The sequence below is a fragment of the Colobus angolensis genome, unplaced genomic scaffold (genome assembly GCF_000951035.1).
Source record: "Colobus angolensis palliatus isolate OR3802 unplaced genomic scaffold, Cang.pa_1.0 Scaffold186, whole genome shotgun sequence".
Taxonomy (NCBI): Eukaryota; Metazoa; Chordata; class Mammalia; order Primates; family Cercopithecidae; genus Colobus; species Colobus angolensis.
Window position 1 is genome coordinate 2,522,913 of NW_012114999.1, and position 17,756 is coordinate 2,540,668.

Here is a 17,756-nt window from a genome sequence, read left to right on the forward strand (position 1 = left end):
GGGTGATTCTGGACAAGTTACTTAACCTATCTGTGCCTCAGTTTCCTCAGCTGCGAAATGGCAATAATCATGCCTACACTGAAGGCTTGCCATGAGGCCTAAAAGCTGGCATACAGTGTCTAGCTCAGCGCTTCCCAGCTGGATGTAATTCTGCAAACCCATTCCCCTTCAGGCTGCAAGCTGAGGCACGTGTCGGTTTCAAATGAGACGACTAGATGGGGCAGGGTAACAGCTTGAAGGAAACCAGGGTCACACTGATGTTCTCCCTGAAAATTCCCCGAAACATACCAATCGGCAGGTAGCTCTCTGACTGGTGGGCTTTGAGGGACAAGGCTCTTCTGTCCTGCATGTGATCCAGGCAGGCTGGCTGGCTACCACTCTTTTCTTTGTTTCTGAAGCAAAAGACAAATAGGACGGAAACATGTATTAAAGTGTAAAATAAAACCTTTAGGCAATGCCATGGGAACTTAAACAAAAAAGAAAGAAAACTGCTCAGAACGAGAGTGCTACAGCATACCCTAAAAGTATAGGAATGTCCGCTGGAGAAACAAATTACTGATGGGGTGATTAATATATGACTGTGTGTGCTCCATCCCCCTGTCCCCATGACCAATGCGGCTAAATCCCAGGATGCCTCCCCTGGGCCGTTCCATCCTGTTGAACAGAGTAGGGTAAAAGTTTTACGATACTCCCCGGGAAAATCTGATGAACTGGAATGTGTACTTTTAACAGAGCCCAAAATTACTTACAGGCCCGGAGGGAATGGCTTGCCTAACTAATATGCATTTTCCACATGCTCCACAGTGTTGCAGTTAGGAAGGAAGCTGTGGGGAAACTTCCATTTTGATGCAAATCTCAGCATCCCCCAAATAACCTGCAGGACTGCCTGGGGAGGCTGCCATCCCCAACCTCCTGGCTGCCCTGGGGGGACCCTCCACACAGCCTCCTCCTGCTGAGCTGGGAAAGGCACTGGCATGGTCACCAAGCAGCAGTTGGGAGGCACGCTGCGTAACCACACAAGGAAAAGGTGGAAGGTAACTTTCAACACATTCGCTGTTATTCCTTCTGTCCCTTTCCAACTCAAATTGGGAATTTCTCCAGCACCAAGCACCAGAACCTCCCTAGCTGGAGACGGAGGCACTGCACCAGCCAAGTTGTCATGAACTCTAATTGGCCTTCTCATAAGCACAAAACATTCTTATGTTACAGAAATCATGAAGTTCTTTCCTACCTTTACAAGCACCAAAGAAAAAGCAAATCAAAAAACCCCCAAACTCCGAGCAACAGAGAAATTCCAGCAACCTTTCGAAGATAAGGCAAGACCGAGGGCAAATTACAAAAGGAAATGACTCCTGAGAAGTGATATTGAAGCAGTGACCACTGCGGCTAGACTCCAGGGGCCAGAACGGCAGGGCTTGGAATGCAACCTGCCTGTGAGCACACACCTTTGCCCAGGACAGGCCATCAGCCAGCCAACTAGCAGGCCCGACGTCAGGGCAGGTGGCACCTGGCCAGAGCTGCATAAGGGAGCCAGCCACTGAAGGACACTGGGGCAGGGCAGCAGGCCATAGGCCATCTCTTCCCCTCCTCCCACTTAAACATTTCTGGGCGTGCTGCCTGTACAAAGTGGTGACAAGTTCTAGGAGGATCTGCATTCCAAAGGGCAAACAGAAAAGTGGCTCTATTAGGCCTGACTTATTGACTTAGAGACTTTCTTAGTCTTTTTTTCACTTATTATCTTAGACAGTTTTTAAACTAGGCGCATTCAGGGCCAACTAGAAGGCCTTCCCCACAGCAGTGGTTCTGTTGTCTTGCCGAATACACTCCCACTCTGTGCATGACATTAATTCCCTGCTTCAACCATTCAGCAGCCAATCCCTCCCAAAGGAAACAGAAGAAAACGTACCCCTTGTAATACTGTAAGGGATCTCAAGTCCAATCCTATTACTATGAAAAGGAGGATTTCTAAATATCAGATCTTGCCTCCCTCCTTGCAATTGCCCTGATTTTTTTGTTTGTTTTGAGACAGGGTCTCGCTCTGTTGCCCAGGCTGGAATGTAGTGGCATGGTCATGGCTCACTGCAGCTTCAACCTCCCAGGCTCACGCAATCCTCCCACCTCAGCCTGTCGAATAGCTGGGACCACAGGCACACACCACCACGCCCATCTAATTTTTACATTTAAAAAAATTTTGTGGATACATAGGTGTATATATTTCTGGGGTACATGAGATCTTTTGATACAGGCATTCAATGTGAAATAAGCACATCATGGCAAATGGGGTATCCACGCCCTCAAGCATTTATCCTTTGAGTTACAAACAATCCAATTACACTCTTTATTTTAAAATATATAATTAAGTTGTTTTGACTATAGTCACCCTATTGTATTATCAAATAGGTCTGATTCTTTCCAAATATTTTTGTACCCATTAACCATCCCCACCTCCCTCCCACCCCTGACTCCCTACCCACTACTACCCTTCCCAGGCTCTGCTAACCATCCTTTTTTTGTTTTTTGAGACAGAGTTTCACTCCTGTTGCCCAGGCTGGAGTGCAATGGCGTGATCTTGGCTCACCACAACCTCTGCCTCCCAGGTTCTGGTTCAAGCAGTTCTCCTGCCTCAGCCTCCTGAGTAGCTGGGATTACAGGCACACACCACCATGCCCAGCTAATTTTTGTATTTTTAGTAGAGACAGGGTTTTACCGTGTTGGCCAGGCTGGTCTCGAACTCCTGACCTCATGATCCACCCGCCTCGGCCTCCCAAAGTGCTGGGATTACAGGTGTGAGCCACCGCATCCGGCCCACCATACTTCTACTCTCTGTGTCCAAGAATTCAATTGTTTTCACTTTTTGATCCTACAAATAAGTGAGAACATGTGATATTTGTCTTACTGTGCCTGGCTTATTTCACTTAACATAATGACCTCCAGTTCCATCCATGTGGTTGCAAATGACAGGATCTCATTTTTTTATGGCTGAATAGTTCTCCACTGTGTATACGCACATTTCCTTTATCTATTCAGCTGTTGATGGGCACTTAGGCTGCTTCCAAATCTGAGCTATTGTAAACAGTGCTACAACAAACATAGTGCAGGTTATCTCTTTGATATATCTCTTTGATTTCCACTCTTCTGGGTATATCCCCAGCAGTGGGATAGCTGGATCATATAGTAGCTCAAGTTTTAGTTTTCTGAGGAACCTCCAAACTGTTCTCCATGGTGGTTGTACTAATTTACATTCCCACCAACAGTGTAAGAGGGTTCCCTTTTCTCCACAATCCTCACCAGCATTTGTTATTACCTGTCTTTTGGATTTAGGCCTTTTTAACTGGGGTAAGGTGATATCCGTTATAGTTTTGATTTACATTTCTCTGATGACCAATCATGTTGAGCACCTTTTCATATGCCTGTTTGCCACTGCGGCGGCATGATCTCGGCTCACTGCCTCCTGGGTTCAAGCAATTCTCCTCCCTAATAGCTGGGACTACAGGCATGCACCACCACACCTGGCTAATTTTTGCATTTTTAGTAGAGACGGAGTTTCTCCATGTTGGCCAGGTTGGTCTTGAACTCCTGACCTCAGGTAATCCACCTGCCTCAGCCTCCCAAAGTGCTGGGATTACAGGCATGAGCCACCGTGCCCAACCCATTTGTATGTCTTCTTTTGAGAAATACCTATTTCTCAAAAGAGCAAATCTTTTGCCCATTTTTAAAATCAGATTATTAGATTTTTTCCTATAGAGTTGTTTGAGCTCCTTATATTAATTTTCATATTTTTTGTAGAGACGGGGTTATGCCATGTGGCCCAAGCTGGTCTCGAACTCCGGAGTTCAGGCAATCTGCCCACCTTAGCCTCCCAAAGTGCTGGGATTACAGTTGTGAGCCACTGTGCTGGGTCTGAGTCTGACATTCTACGCCCCTCCAGATAATAATTATCACGAGCATTTCCCTAGCACCTCCTATGTGCCTGCACTGTTCTGATCACTTTGCATATATTAAATCATGTACATCTCACAAGCTCCATCTTTCCAGATAAAGAAGGTGAGGCCCAGGAAGGTCAAGTCGCTTGCCCATGGTTGAACAGTTGCCCAGTGTGGAACCAGCATTTGTGCCTGGCCGCCGGGTCCCCAGCCAGATGCTGACTAGCATGTGCCAGAGCCTCCAGGCAGCACACAGCTGTCATCTGCATTCCACACAGAGTCCTGTATTTTCCTCTCGAAGTTTTGCAGTATAGAAATGACAGTTTGTGACATTTCCTCATGGACCAAAAAGAAAACCAGTGAGTAGAATAAAATATGTTGGTTTACGTGCATAAGATTAGAAGCTGGGAGACGGGTCAGGCTGCTGTGTGACTGAGGGGCTGGACTGGATCTGTGTTCTGACGCCTGCCTTTTCCCTCGTTTCCTTTCCCAGTGCTTTTAGATAATATGCACAAAGACTCTGAGCTCCATGAAAGATGGGCCCCATACAAATGCAGCCCACCATCACTGACATTTGACAGCTGGGTGCCTAGGATCAGGGAGGTTTTCAAGTCCTGATTTTCCACCAAGTGCCCTGAATCCTTCTCTTCCCCCATTCCCTGCGATTCAGACTACAGCCCCCATGCTCTCTGCATCTCCTATCTTAGACATGTCATCTGTTCTCATCAAGTGAACCACCCTTTCCATGTGGACCAAGCCCTAATTTAAGTTTTCAGCCCTAACTCCCCTCCTGGACCCCAAAACTGCTGCTGGACTCTGGCACTCAACAAACCTACAGTCTCCCAGCTCAGACGAAAAAGCGTGTTTTATCCTCCACGGTGCCCTCCCTCCTGGTCACTCCTGTGGTCTCCAATGTGCCCTCCTCTGACTCTACCATATGCAGAAGAGTCCTGGGAGGCCAGGCTCCTGCATCTCTCAACTCTCCCTTCGCTCCACTCCTGCAGCCAGGGCCCTCCATGACTCAGTAACTGGGTTTCCTGTTCCTGTCTCACTCCTCGCCCCCAGTACATCGCTGTCCATTTCTATTCTTAGGACACCGTGTTCACTATGCTGAATCTGTGCAGCTCTCTCAAAGCCCTGCACCTGGCATTAAGGCCCCCATGATTTGGCTGGGGCTACCTCCCTAAGCCAACTGCTACAGGTCCCTTGCACAGACCCTTTGTTCCAGCCCCATCAGCACACTCACTCCAAGCTCTTCATGGCATTTTCTGCCCCCACACTTATGCCCATGCTGTGCCTCCCACCTGGAACACCCCCTACCTTTTGCAGCATCTATCCAAATTTCCCCCAGCCATCAGACCAGCCTAAGCCTGCCCTCTTCACAAGGTCTCCCCTGTAAGTGCCCCCACAATCCTTCCTCAGCTCCTGTACCATTCATTGCTGGCCCTGCTCGGCTAGGAGCTGATCGTGCACTGCCTCATGACTGCTATTCCGCGAACAGTCAGCATTCCTATTAACATCTTTTATTTCTGTTCCATGATGAATTCTTCATCTGCCTAACTAACCTTGGGCACCCCTGGCGCCCCTCATAGTCCTGAGGAGGAGGCCCTGACCTACCTGAGGAGGTTTCCCCTGGGCAAATTCTGCTCTCGGGCCTGGACGCCACCCATGGTGAGGCTCAGCCTCTTGGTCACGTCTGGCCTTCCCTCAGTGAGGCTGCCCTCCCGGGCCTGGCCTGGGGAGGTGCCATAACGCTCCTCCAGGCACCGCAGGGGCACTGTCCTGTTGATGGGCTGGAAGATGATGGCACCACTCTGCTGGGAGATGGGCCGGCGGTTGCCCACGTAGCAGCGCACCAGGCCAGGGATGGAGTCAAAGCTCTCCATCTCGAACTGGTACTGCACGCGGCTGTAGGCCTCGCTGAGCCGCAGTACTGTCCGGTTGATTTTGAAGTGCTGAGCAAGGTTCTTCCACTGACAGGTCAGGACAAAGTTCCCAGGGCTGGACAGAGAGTCACGAACTAGGAAGTCGCCATCTCGCTGCACAAGGTTTTCCGACACCTTTGGGACAAAAAGGTGAGTGAGGAGTAGGAAAGGCAAATTCACATTCCTCCTAAAAGCTTATGGCTACCCACTTCTCTGGGCCAACAGAAGACAATGCTACTATGTCTATTCTTTAGTTTTTCAAATACCAAATTCATAGAAGATCCAATCATTCATTCAAGAACTGTTCATTGACCACCTACTCGTGCCAAGAACCACTGCAGGCTCAGGGGATGCAGTGGTGACAGTGGCACCGAAGAGCACACCTCATGGACCCCTGGTTTTGGTGAGGAGCTTCTGTCTGAGTGAGGATAAATAACCAGCAGCTATGCATGCCAGTTGTAAGGTCAGGGAAAAAGTGAACCAGGAAAGGAGGCAGGGAGTGCTGGGGAGGGGATGAGGGCTGTCCAGTAAAATAGGGTGGTTGGGGAGGTGTCACAAGAACATGATGTTTATACGGACCTGAATGACATAATGCAACAGGAAATAAGAAATGAGAAAATATGTGCCTGGCAGGCCTGATTTTCCCTCCCCAACAAGTGGAGTGAGGAGAAAGAAGGTATTTGTTGGTGTCTAGAAGTCGTCTTCGGGGCCCTCTCCTAAGATGCCCCTCTCCAGGCCTGGCCAATGGGGAGGAGGACTCTGCATGCAGGACTAGGGTATGGATTCTGGACACACCAATTACTAGCTAGGAGGCCTGGAACAAAGTCAGGCTGGGGTCCATCTTCCAGTTACTATGAGGGTTATGTATTTGTACACATAATATATGCAAGCGCTGGAACACGGTGGATGCTCAAAAATAGTTAACTAGCATGATGCTGCGGCTTATAGCAACTGGAGAATTTATAATGTGGTACAGCCTGGCTGTTCCTGTAGCCTGACCACCTGGGTTTGCATCCTGGCTCAGCTGTATGACTCTGGACAAATTACATAATCTCCTTGTGGCTCACTTACATCATCTGAAAAACACAAATGATAATATTACCTACGGAATGGCTATAAAGATTTAAGGGGCTAAAATATTAGCAATAACTTGTTATTATGGTTATGGTTATAGTGTCCAGTTATCCAGTTTGGAACGATTTATCACTGCAAATTAATACTCATGGCAAGTAGTAAACAAATTTGATGACCATGATAAGGAGACGGACAGTGGTGATAGTCATCAGTTTTATAATTCTGACAATTTTTCTGGGACATTCCAATATTTGATCAACAGTATACTTCTGTTAGCTCAAAAGAGTAGGCTACCATGGTTACTTTAAAATTGCATCTTTGCCTTAAAAATGTTTTCACATAGAAATTCCATTTCTTAGAATTGAGCCTGTGAAAATAATTGTAGGTATGAACATAGCAATCATAAAGGATGTTGGTCAAAGTATTAGAAACACTCTACGTGTCCAATAAATTGTGGTGCATGCACACCGTGGACAGACATACAACGCAGTCTGGTGAAGAAGAATATTCTACAGTGGGTGAAAATTCCCAGGACACAGTAAGTGAGTAGATTGGGCTACCAAAAAAGTATATGCAGTACGATCTCATACTTGGTTTCGAAAAGCCGGGGATGATGTCTCTACACAAAAGTATTCATCATGGTTATCCCCAGGAGAATTATGAGGAGAATTATGGATAAGAGTTTAATTTCCTTCTTTTTGCTATGTATATTTTCTACAATCAATTTTAAACTTAAAAAAAGTCAGAATAATAATTATTTATTTGATTGTGCCAAGAAATCTGCTACATTAAAAAAAAAAAAAAGCCTGGGTGCAGTGGCTCATGCCTATAATCCCAGCACTTTGAGAGGCCGAGGTGGGCGGATCGCTTGAGGTCAGGAGTTTGAGACCAGCCTGGCCAACATGGGGAAACCCTGTCTCTACTAAAAATATGAAAATTAGCAGGGCATGGTGGTAGGCACCTGTAATCCCAGCTACTGGAGAGGCTGAAGCAGGAGAATCGCTTGAACCCAGGAGGCAGAGGTTGCAGTGAGCTGAGATCGTGCTATTGCACTCCAGCCTGGGCGATAGAGTAAGACTCTGTCTCAAAAAAAACAAAAAACAAAAACCAAAAAAAAGTACGACGTGATGCCCTTCCCCTCAGCCCCTGTCCACACATTTCCTGTCATGTTGTCCTTGGTTAATGATTGGCCAGATCAGGTTTACAATAAAAACCCAAGGGAAATTCTATGCTTCAATTCTGCAGACTTACTCTATTTTTCAATTTTTACAGTATTAAATGAAAAAACATTATTCATGGCAATCACCCAAATGACGATCACACAGTATATTCTGGGCCACGAGTCTGTGATCATGGGTTTAATTCCCCTTCTTCTCCACCTCTGGTCACGGGATCCAGCAGGGAAGCATGGAGAGTGTGAATAACTGCCAGCTCACCGGGCCAGAGGAAGCCTTGCTGGTCTGGGCCACCGCCCTCTCTCCTCCCGAAGCTAAGCCACTGCCTTGAGAAGGAGGGGCTGCAAAATGGTCTGAGGCTGCTGGCAGTTGGCCAAGAGTTCAAGTACGTGGGCCACAGCCCGCCCTCCTAGTTCTTCCGGTTACTGACCCTGTGGCTGCTGCCTCCCACAGCTCTGTGCTTGCAGACCCCAGGAGTGCTGGCTGTCCCTCTACTTCCTGAACATGTGGATGTGTGCTTTGGGTTCCTGACCTCAGCTCTTCCCAAGGTCTTCTTAGAGAAGGGTCTAAATGAAGTCATTTTTAGAGTATCTGTTTTTGGTTACACAGGAGCTTCCTCCCATGTGGCCTTGAAGTGGGGCCCTGCAGATCATCAATCTGTAGGTTGCCTGAGAGCAGCCCTGTGTGTGCTGGAAGGGACAAGACCAGGTACCTGTCGGGGGATGCGGCCGTGGTACCAGGCATGGCTGCGCAGGTCCTCACTGCTCAGCAGCAGCTCCTCCTCCAGCTCCTTCTTCAGCCTCTCGGGGGTCCTGTCCATGATGTGCCTCTCCTTGGAGAACTGCAACACAGAGTCAACCATGAGCTCACCCTGCCCAGGCCACACCAGGCCATGCCAACTGGAGGTGACCGCCGCCTGCTTCACTAATCCAACCAGTTATGCTAAAGCCTGCGTTCAGGTGGGGGAGCCTAGATAATGATTACAAAGAACTGTGACCTTTCGTTTCTCCGGCCGCAACCATGTAATAAAATTTTCACCTGCACATGGGGACTCTGGTAGGAGAGTCCACCAAGAGGTTCCTTTTACCAGTCTACTCAAGCAGCCGGGCAGGAAGGGCCAGAGAGATGAACAGATGGCAAGACACAGCAGCCCAGGCTGCTCTCTTCCCAGCCGAGAGCTTCCTCATTCTCCTTCAGGACTGTCCTGACATAGCGTGGGGAGGGCAGCTGCTCCCTTCTGGCCTTACATACTGGGCCCCTGGGCAGTGAGGCCCAAAGTAGAGTCCTTGGGCTGGTAGCGATGGCCCTGACTTCTCTGCTGTTGGTAAACTCAAGTTCAGGAATTGAGTCCGTCTTTAGAAACTTTTAGGGCAAATGGACACAGCAATTTTATGTCTCTTGAATCTAATAACAGAAGTCTCTATGTCTTTATTTCACGTTTCTAATATTTCATTTTTATGACAGATAGGAAACTGAAACAAATTTAAAAAGACCACCCTGGTCCTTCACCTCAGATGTTTGAGAATCACTAGTCTGCAGCACTGCACAGTGGCCATGGCAGGGAGTGCTAGGTGGGCAGCAGTGGCTCCAGGTTTAATTTAGAGCCATGCCCACTTACAACATGTGAACTGAACCTGGAAACCTGCCCAGTTCCCAGCAAGACCAGGCTTGATGACCAGGAACCACTTGCTGAAGGTCCCATGAGCAGAAAAAGGCTGTGTCCCTGTGGTTTTCCCAAGTTTCCCAGCTTGCCTTTCAAACCCCCAAGGGAGCCACAAAATTATTACTTATCACACTACTTTTTAAAAATGTTTATTTATTTTATTTTTTTGAGACGAGGTCTCACTCTGTCGTCCAGGCTAGAGCACAGTGGCGCAATCTCAGCTCACTGCAGCTTTGGCCTCCTGGGCTCAAGCGATCCTCCCACCTCAGCCTCTCTGGTAGCTAGGACTACAAGCACGTGCCACCATGCCTGGCTAATTTTTGTAATTTTTTTTTTTTAGAGATAGGGTTTTGCCATGTTGCCCAGGCTGGTCTCAAACTCCTGGGCTCAAGCGATCCACCCACCTCGGCCTCTCAAAGTGCTGGGATTACAGGTGTGAGGCACAGTGCCCGGCCTATTATACTACGTTGCACCTCAGCAAAGAAATAGCTCCAAATCCTTTTCCACCCCCCCCTCAAAAAAAAAAACCCTGGAATTTTAGGGCTAGATTCTTATCCTCTAGTGTTTCTTTGCACATTGGCCCATGAGGCGAGTTAGCTGAAGAGTCACTCGGGCTGATTTTTAAACGGGGCTCTGGCTTACTACGTGTTTACTTCTCCCTCCTCCTCTTCTCACTGGGCAGACACTCACTGGGGAGTGTCTGAACGATGGAATTTGCATCAAAGAGATGCTGATGCTGGCTGTCCAGGGTGCCTTCAGGCTTTAGGTGGTGATGTTTGACACCGTCCGCTCCATTATTAATATTGTGCAGCTTCATCTGAAGACAGCTTGAGTGTGGAATGCAGGCTGTCAACCCGGCCACGCTTTACTGTTCTTTTATTGTCTGTCTTGCCTCCCACTAGACTGTAAGTTTCATGAAAACAGAAATCCATTTACTTTTTCCCCACTGCCCTTGAGCAATGCCTGAAAACATCAGGCACTGGGTATTTAGTCAACAAATACCCCAGGATGAGAAAAGATGCTGACTTTGCTTAGTTATGGAGATTCTCTCTTTCTCAGGTTATCTGAAGGCCTGTTTTCGCTGGGCATGCTGCCATTCAGCCAAAAGACCACATTCCTCAATCTCTGTCTCTTCCAGGGAGATGTGGCCACAGGACTCAGTTCTGACCAAGGAGCTGAGACGCAATGGCTGGAGCCTCAACACCATTCTGGACCATGAGTGGGGAGCCACACCTAGGAATGGCTGGGTGGAAGGTCTGATTGAGGCTGGGTCCCTGATGACTGCACACCAGCCCTGGGCCGCCAGCCTCCAGGTCTTCTAGGTGATCTACTTTATGGATGCCTGTGATTGGTGGGTGTTCCCGTCACTGGCGGCTGAACTAAATCTTAACCCATATTGTGACCTGACCCCCATTGAGTCACCCTGACAGGCAGTCTGCAGGCTTAGCCTAAATCCCTTGTGCTGCACCCTGGGCCCACTTTTTGGTCTGATCTCTGAAAATGTGGAGATCTGAAAACATACAGCAGGTCTTGCACGGTTCTTTATTGAAAATTTATTTGCTTATATCCAAGAAGCTATTTCCATATTTATCTTTGCATTTTCCTTCCTCCCTGATGTCCTAACACTCAGCCACCTCTCCCTCTCCCCGGCTCCTTTCTCAGCTCTGCTCATAACTGCAAGAGTTATTATTATTATTTGTTAGCACTTTATATGCATCAATCTTTTATTCCAGGTTTTGAGATAATGCTTTTAAACTAGTTACAAAAAATATAAAATCAACTATCTTGCTATTTCTGTCCTAATTACTAACAGAAGAACAGAAAAATTCTAAATTATTGTTCTTTCCCCCTGTAGACTCCAGAAAGGGAATCCTACAGGGTACTATAGGAGGTAGGGTACTACAGGAAAGTACCTAGAGACAGAGAAATGAAGATATTAAGATTGACACGCTCAAATAATTTGGAATGAAAGACCAGACTTCAAAAAGTATGCCCTTAAGCTCTTGCATAATTTATGAAAAGTCTGAAGGTTACACAACTGCCTAGACTTGTATTTTAAAAGGGAAGGAGGGAAAGAGAGAGGGAAGAAAATGAGAGGGAGGGAGGGAGGGAGAGAGGGAAACCCAGAGTGAACAAGCAATTGCAAAAGGCTTTCCATTTCCAGCCAGTGAGGGCTGGCTCGAATATACTGCAGAGAGCCATGTGTGCTGCTGGGCGCCTCTGCCTTAGCAGATGATGTAGACAAGTCTGCCAGACAACTGAAGAAAGCAATTCAAAACGATCACCCCATATGCCCACCTCATGATTAAATAGTGGTTATTTTGGGAGTGGAAACCTTCTAGAACTTTCACTACTGCCTTTGTCACATATATTAATGCAATTATTTTTCCCAGCTGCTTGTATTTTATGAGATCTGGATCTCCCAACTGGGATTTTGTCACTATAGATAAGTACTTTGATGGACTGTAAACCCTACAGGTTAGTGAGAGGTGACCATATAACAAATTGTGGCAAAATGTATCCATCTGTATTTCTGAGAACATTGTGATTGATATCTGTGCTTCTTGGGGACCAGAAATGAGATTTCTGCTTCACAGGACTGGTCATGCATGTCTGTAATATTTGGCAGAATTCTGTAGGCTTCCCACATACAACCTGAATTACTGGTGACAGTGTATCCTTCCACTTCTCTGCTGCCATGTGGGAAGAATTTGGATTTCTCCCTGGAATGCAACCATTTTGCTCATGGCATAGGCTAGTTTTTGGGACTTGGCTATGAAGCAAATTCTAGCAATTTAAGGTAACACAACAGAGCCTCTGCCTTCAGCAAAGGTTTCATCCCCTCTGTGTGGCTATCGGTGTCCTCTAATTGATCTAAGTTCTAATTTATTCTATGAATGCCCTAAGAATCCTCCTGCCCTTCCTCAGACTACCTTTCTAAGGGAAGGGCAGAAGAGATTAGTACTGTATTCACTCACATAATATTCACATGCATTGTTATTGTTTGCATAGCCCAGAATGATTTATGAGAAGAGACAGAATAAGGTGTCAGGTCCTAGGTATTCCAACTGCTTCCAATCTTGGGAAAATAGACACAAGCACATCGTTCAAATCCACCCCAGTTCCCACAGCCTTTTCTCCTAGCTCCTTTCCAGCTCTCTCGCATTTGTAGACATCTTCTGAACTCAGTGTGCTTTAAGGACGCGCTGGACTCAAGTCATCCTCAGTCCCTCTGTCAGCAAGGGACAGCGGGCATTGTGGCACCCAGAATGAGTAACACGGCTGCGCTCTCTTAGAAAGCTGACACTGGGTGCGAATGCAGGACTGTGGCCCTCTGGACTGTACGTTTTCTTCAACTGCCAGGCAGAGCAAGATAACTTGTGAATAATCATTCGCTCACATAAATGCAATAAACGTTAATAAGGATTACATTATCTAGTAATACAATTCTCTCTCCAAGATTAAATTCTCTAACATTTGCCCCTGAGTTTGAACCTCATTCCTAGAAGGCATCTGATTCCTTGTTTTTCCAGTGTTTTGTCTTGAAGGGAAGGAGGTGGCAGCAGAGGAGGAGTCAGAGAGACAAGGTTGGTTTTTGCTGCCTCAGCAGAGGCTCTAGCCATCCTGAGCTCACCCCACACAGCAGCTGTGGGCTCAGCCTCCGGAGGGAGGGATGCTGCTGGGCTTTGGATCAAGAATATTGTGCCCACGGGTCTTGCCAGCTTCACTCCAGGGACCAAATCCACCCACAACCATGATGAGACCACAATGAGACAAATGTGCAGGCAGGGCCCATATCTTGTGCTTCGAGAAATTTGAGTAGTCCTTTTAGAGGGACAGGGAGAGTAAGATAAGGTACTATGTACATAAATAATAAGTATACCTTCAGGAGGAAAGAAAGAAAAGAAGGGAGGGAGAGTTAGTAACTACTGTACATGGTCACCCACTCACATGGCCCCACTTCGAAATGTTCATGTTTGTCCCAGTCATTAGCACTGGGGTCTGAGATGAGATGTAGGTAAAGTGACAAACAGGGCAAATGTAGGGAGTGGATGACGCCCCCTCTTGTCCAACCAAATTGCAGGATAGTTAGAAAATTCATAAGTTATTATAATTGATGCTTTTCATGAAAATCTGAGTCTAGCTACATCTTTCCTATCCCCAGCACTTTAATAGCCCTCATATCAAAAAGTGTTACAGCAAGGTGTTTAAGAGCCACCTCAATCCACAGGCCACTGTGCCACGCACCTGCTGTGTGGCCTCGGGCAAGTGACATTAACTCCGTAGAGCCTCAGGCTCCTCATCTACAAAATGGGCATGATAATATGTCATGAGGTGTTAATAAGGATTAAATGGGTCAACATCTGGAAAGCACTAAGTACATCCCTGGCACTAAGCACTGTCAATTGTCATAATAGACTCATATCAGGATGCTACTAATCTGTTTCTGTAAAATAAGCAGGCTTCCTGTTCAAGGTCTGATGCAGGAGGCTGAAGGAGGCAGGTGTTTGGGAGGGAAGCAGTTAAGGAAAGCAGCCTGGAGCCTGCTGAGTGCCTGGAGGCTGCCTGCCACAGGTTTCTTCAATCCTCACTCACTGCCCGCCTGGCCCAGCACCTCTGCTCGGTTACACGGAGAGGGCTGGTCCTAGCTTGCTGGGGTTGGCTCCAAGAAATCATAAATATCACTCTGAATCTGGAAAGCACATCTCTGCAGCCCCACATGGCCCCGGCAAGTACAGTCTTGACATGCTGGAATAGCCAGGGCCCAGGAGATGATTGGAAAACACATTCTGGAGGCGCAGAGCCAGGTCCACGAACGTGCTGGGAACCTCGATTAATGCAGAAACCCACATTTCAGCAGCTCTCCAAGGAAGAAAAGCCATTCCGGCATGGGAGGAATGGAGCTTGGGGTCCCCTGTGTGAGCATCAGAGCCTGCATTTCAAATCAGGCACCACAATGGGCCCTGCAGGCTCAGGAGATTCGACTTCTGAAGACAGGGGAGGGGGAGGGGTGCACTCGGGCGATCTGTCAGAAACGCCCAGAGGAGGCTGGGGACACTCATTCGCATGTAGGAGACAGCAGAATTTCAAAAAGATGGCATCTGCATTATAATTAATAATTATTTTACTCTATCCCTGCCTGTAAGAAAGGCTTCCTAGTTCCCACAGGATTTTAAATTGTGCAAATCGGCAGGAAAGACTCTTCCCCAGGCCTAGGAACCGAGGGTGGAAAGAGGCTGAGGAGGCCATGGCCATCCACTGTCATGACCAAACAGTTGCCAGCATCTGGCTGCCGGTGGGGGATGGATGCCCTCGTCCCTGCACTCAAGGAAGGCACAGTCTCCTTGGAAGATGACACACAGTTTAACACACCCCAAGCTCTAGAAGCATACTGTTTGTCCTGCCATCTGCTCCCTGTCCCTCCCAGCTCGGCAGCTGGGGCAAGTTACCCCACCTCTTTGTCCTTTGGTTTTCCCCGTGGAAAAATGAGAAAAGTCACTGCGGCCAGGAGTGTCCTGGAAACAGCTTCATGGAGACGGGAAGGGGACAGAAGTCTGGAGAACCAGGGTTGGACCGTGAGGATAAAACCTAAGGACGGGGATAGGAAGGGTATTTGGGACATTTGAGGTAAGAGACATTTCCTTGTGTCTTTTGAAGACAAAAAGAGCTGGCCTTGGCTGGAAGGTTCTGGCTAGGAGGAGAGGGCTAAAGCATGCAAAGGCACAACAATGGTATGTTATGTATTTTATAATCATCCAGCAACCCCGCCACCCCCCAGGAGAGCCCCATCTTCACTCCAAGCATGTGGTTCTGACCCCACCTTCCTGACCATGGCTAGTTGGCCCAGGAAGGGCTCCTGTACCAAGTTGGTCCAATCAGAGTTCTTCCTGGGATTTTTCTAGATGGTACTGAGCGAAGAAGGTCCTCTATCCCGCTCCAGTGAGAACATCATGAGATTTGAAGCGTGGAAGTTGCTTCACCCCCGTGTTTCCTGCCAGGTAGAACAAAGTGCTGAGAGAATCAAACCAGCAAGCAAAGAGAAGAGGAGCAAGAGATGGAAAGTGACCCTAGCATGCATATCCCTAAGCCCCAGCTGATTACATCAGCCGGCAAACTCCTCTTGTGAGCTAGGCTAGTATGAGTGGAATCCTTGTCACCTGTGACCAGAGCAGTCCTGATCTAGAAACTCAAGGACTGGCTGAGGGCAGCCCAACATTGGTGGCTGAGGGTTTAGACCATCACACTCCAGAAAGTCAGAGTCACTGAAAATCTTTGCCCAGGAAAGCAACAGGTATACAAAAAGATGCTTTCAAAGAGGTCAATCTGGCTGCAGTGAGAGCAATGGGCTGGATAGGGCGAGGGCTGAAGGCACAGGTCAGAGTCTTTTGAAATGTGCTGACAATGCCCAGATCTCCATCTCCAACCCTTAGGGTCAGTGCCTGGTAGGGATATTTACTGGAACCCACATTAGAGCTCAGATGTCAACATGGATAAACAGAGCTCATCCCCTCTGCAAAGCCTGATCGTTGCCCTTTTGCCCAGTCACTGGCATCTCTTCTGCACTCATTACCCAAACTAGAACCCTCAGAATCGGCTTCCATTGGTTAAAAAATTCCTGATTCTTTTACCTATCCCCATTCGAATCCCCACCGTTTAGATTACTGTTCTTTTCTCCTAGAACTTCTGCAACAGCCTCTTAACAGTTTCCCCACCTCCCATCTCTAGTCCCACAACCTGCCACCTACAATACCACCAACCTTGTCATATTACCCCTAGGTTCAGAGATTTTAGTCCAAGGGTGCTCCAGCTAAGGCCGACACGACAGCCACAGTCTCAGTCTCTTTCAACTCCCCTCCCACTACACACACATATACACAGAATCAATGACCTTCTAGTATTTAGTTTTCATTCATGCCAGGGTTCGGGCCTAGTCCCTGGGGGCACAGACCCCAGTCCTGCATTGTTCCTCCAGAATTCTGAGCTTTAAACACCATTCCCTGTTGCCCCAGGGAGCTGACCCATGGCCCCTGATATATACTGAACCTGCAGAGACACTGGGATTTGGCTCTGAATTTGCTAGGAGGCCCAGATCATGAGAGGGCTGTGGATGCAAACAGGAAGTGTCCCTATGGGCCCCCAGAAATAGCTGTCAGAGGCATGACTAGCGGGGGAGATGGGCAAGGGTCCTGCCATTATGAAGTGGGCTCCAGGAGTCACCAGAGTTGAGGCATTAAAGTTTTCAGGACATTATTTGGGGCTGTTGGCTGCCAAGCCCTGAGGAAATATTGGTTATGCTCCCAAGGGCTAACAGTGACCTCCAGATAAAGCCCAAAGCCTCCTTCATAAGGCAGGTAATGCCCTTTTCCACCTGGTCACAAGCTAACTTGCTAACATGTTCTGATGCAGGACCCAATTGCAGGGACCTTCCACGGCTCCCTGAACATAACATCCCTCACGTCCTGCCTCCATGCCTCTGTCTTGTGGTCCAGCAGACAGTGACACCTCTGTAGAGGTATACAGCCTGGCAGGAGTCCAGGATGGGAACTGGGGAGCAGTCAGGGGAAAGTCAGACAAGGCAGGCGGGGACCTTGAAGGCCAAGCAGAGGCTATGCCTTATTTGCCTTTGGCTCCCAGAGCCTGGCCCAGTGCCTGGCACACAGCGAGTGCCCAATAGACAGTGACTGGCTGGAACCATGCTCACTTGCTTGCCCTCTGTCTAGCAGGTTCCTTGTCACACTGGGTGTGAAGAAGAGGAGAGAGCTTGGAGGCTGGTCAAGACAAGTGACCATGGGCACATTTCTATACTTCTGAGCTTGTTTCTGTATGCACACGGAGTGGGGGTAACAACTCCCAACTCACAGGACTACAGAACCTGATGCATGTAAAGCATCTGGCGCTATACCTGGCACATCATGGATGCTTGCTTGACACACTGTGGAATTTGAACCCTCTGTTTTTTTTTTTTTTTTTTTTTGATACGGAGTCTCACTCTGTC

General features: G+C 47.9%; 1 protein-coding gene across 4 annotated transcripts in view; it reads right to left on the minus strand.

The window, feature by feature from the left end:
- Nucleotides 1-17,756, minus strand: part of BCAR3 (breast cancer anti-estrogen resistance 3) — a 281,941-nt gene that overhangs the window by 21,061 nt on the left and 243,124 nt on the right. For all 4 annotated transcript variants that reach the window (XM_011940002.1, XM_011940001.1, XM_011940003.1 and 1 more), the window contains 3 exons: nucleotides 8,810-8,938; nucleotides 5,541-5,983; nucleotides 289-392 (listed from right to left, as the gene is read on the minus strand). In XM_011940002.1, coding sequence (XP_011795392.1) covers nucleotides 289-392; nucleotides 5,541-5,983; nucleotides 8,810-8,938 — 676 coding nt within the window. The remainder of the gene's footprint in view (nucleotides 1-288; nucleotides 393-5,540; nucleotides 5,984-8,809; nucleotides 8,939-17,756) is intronic.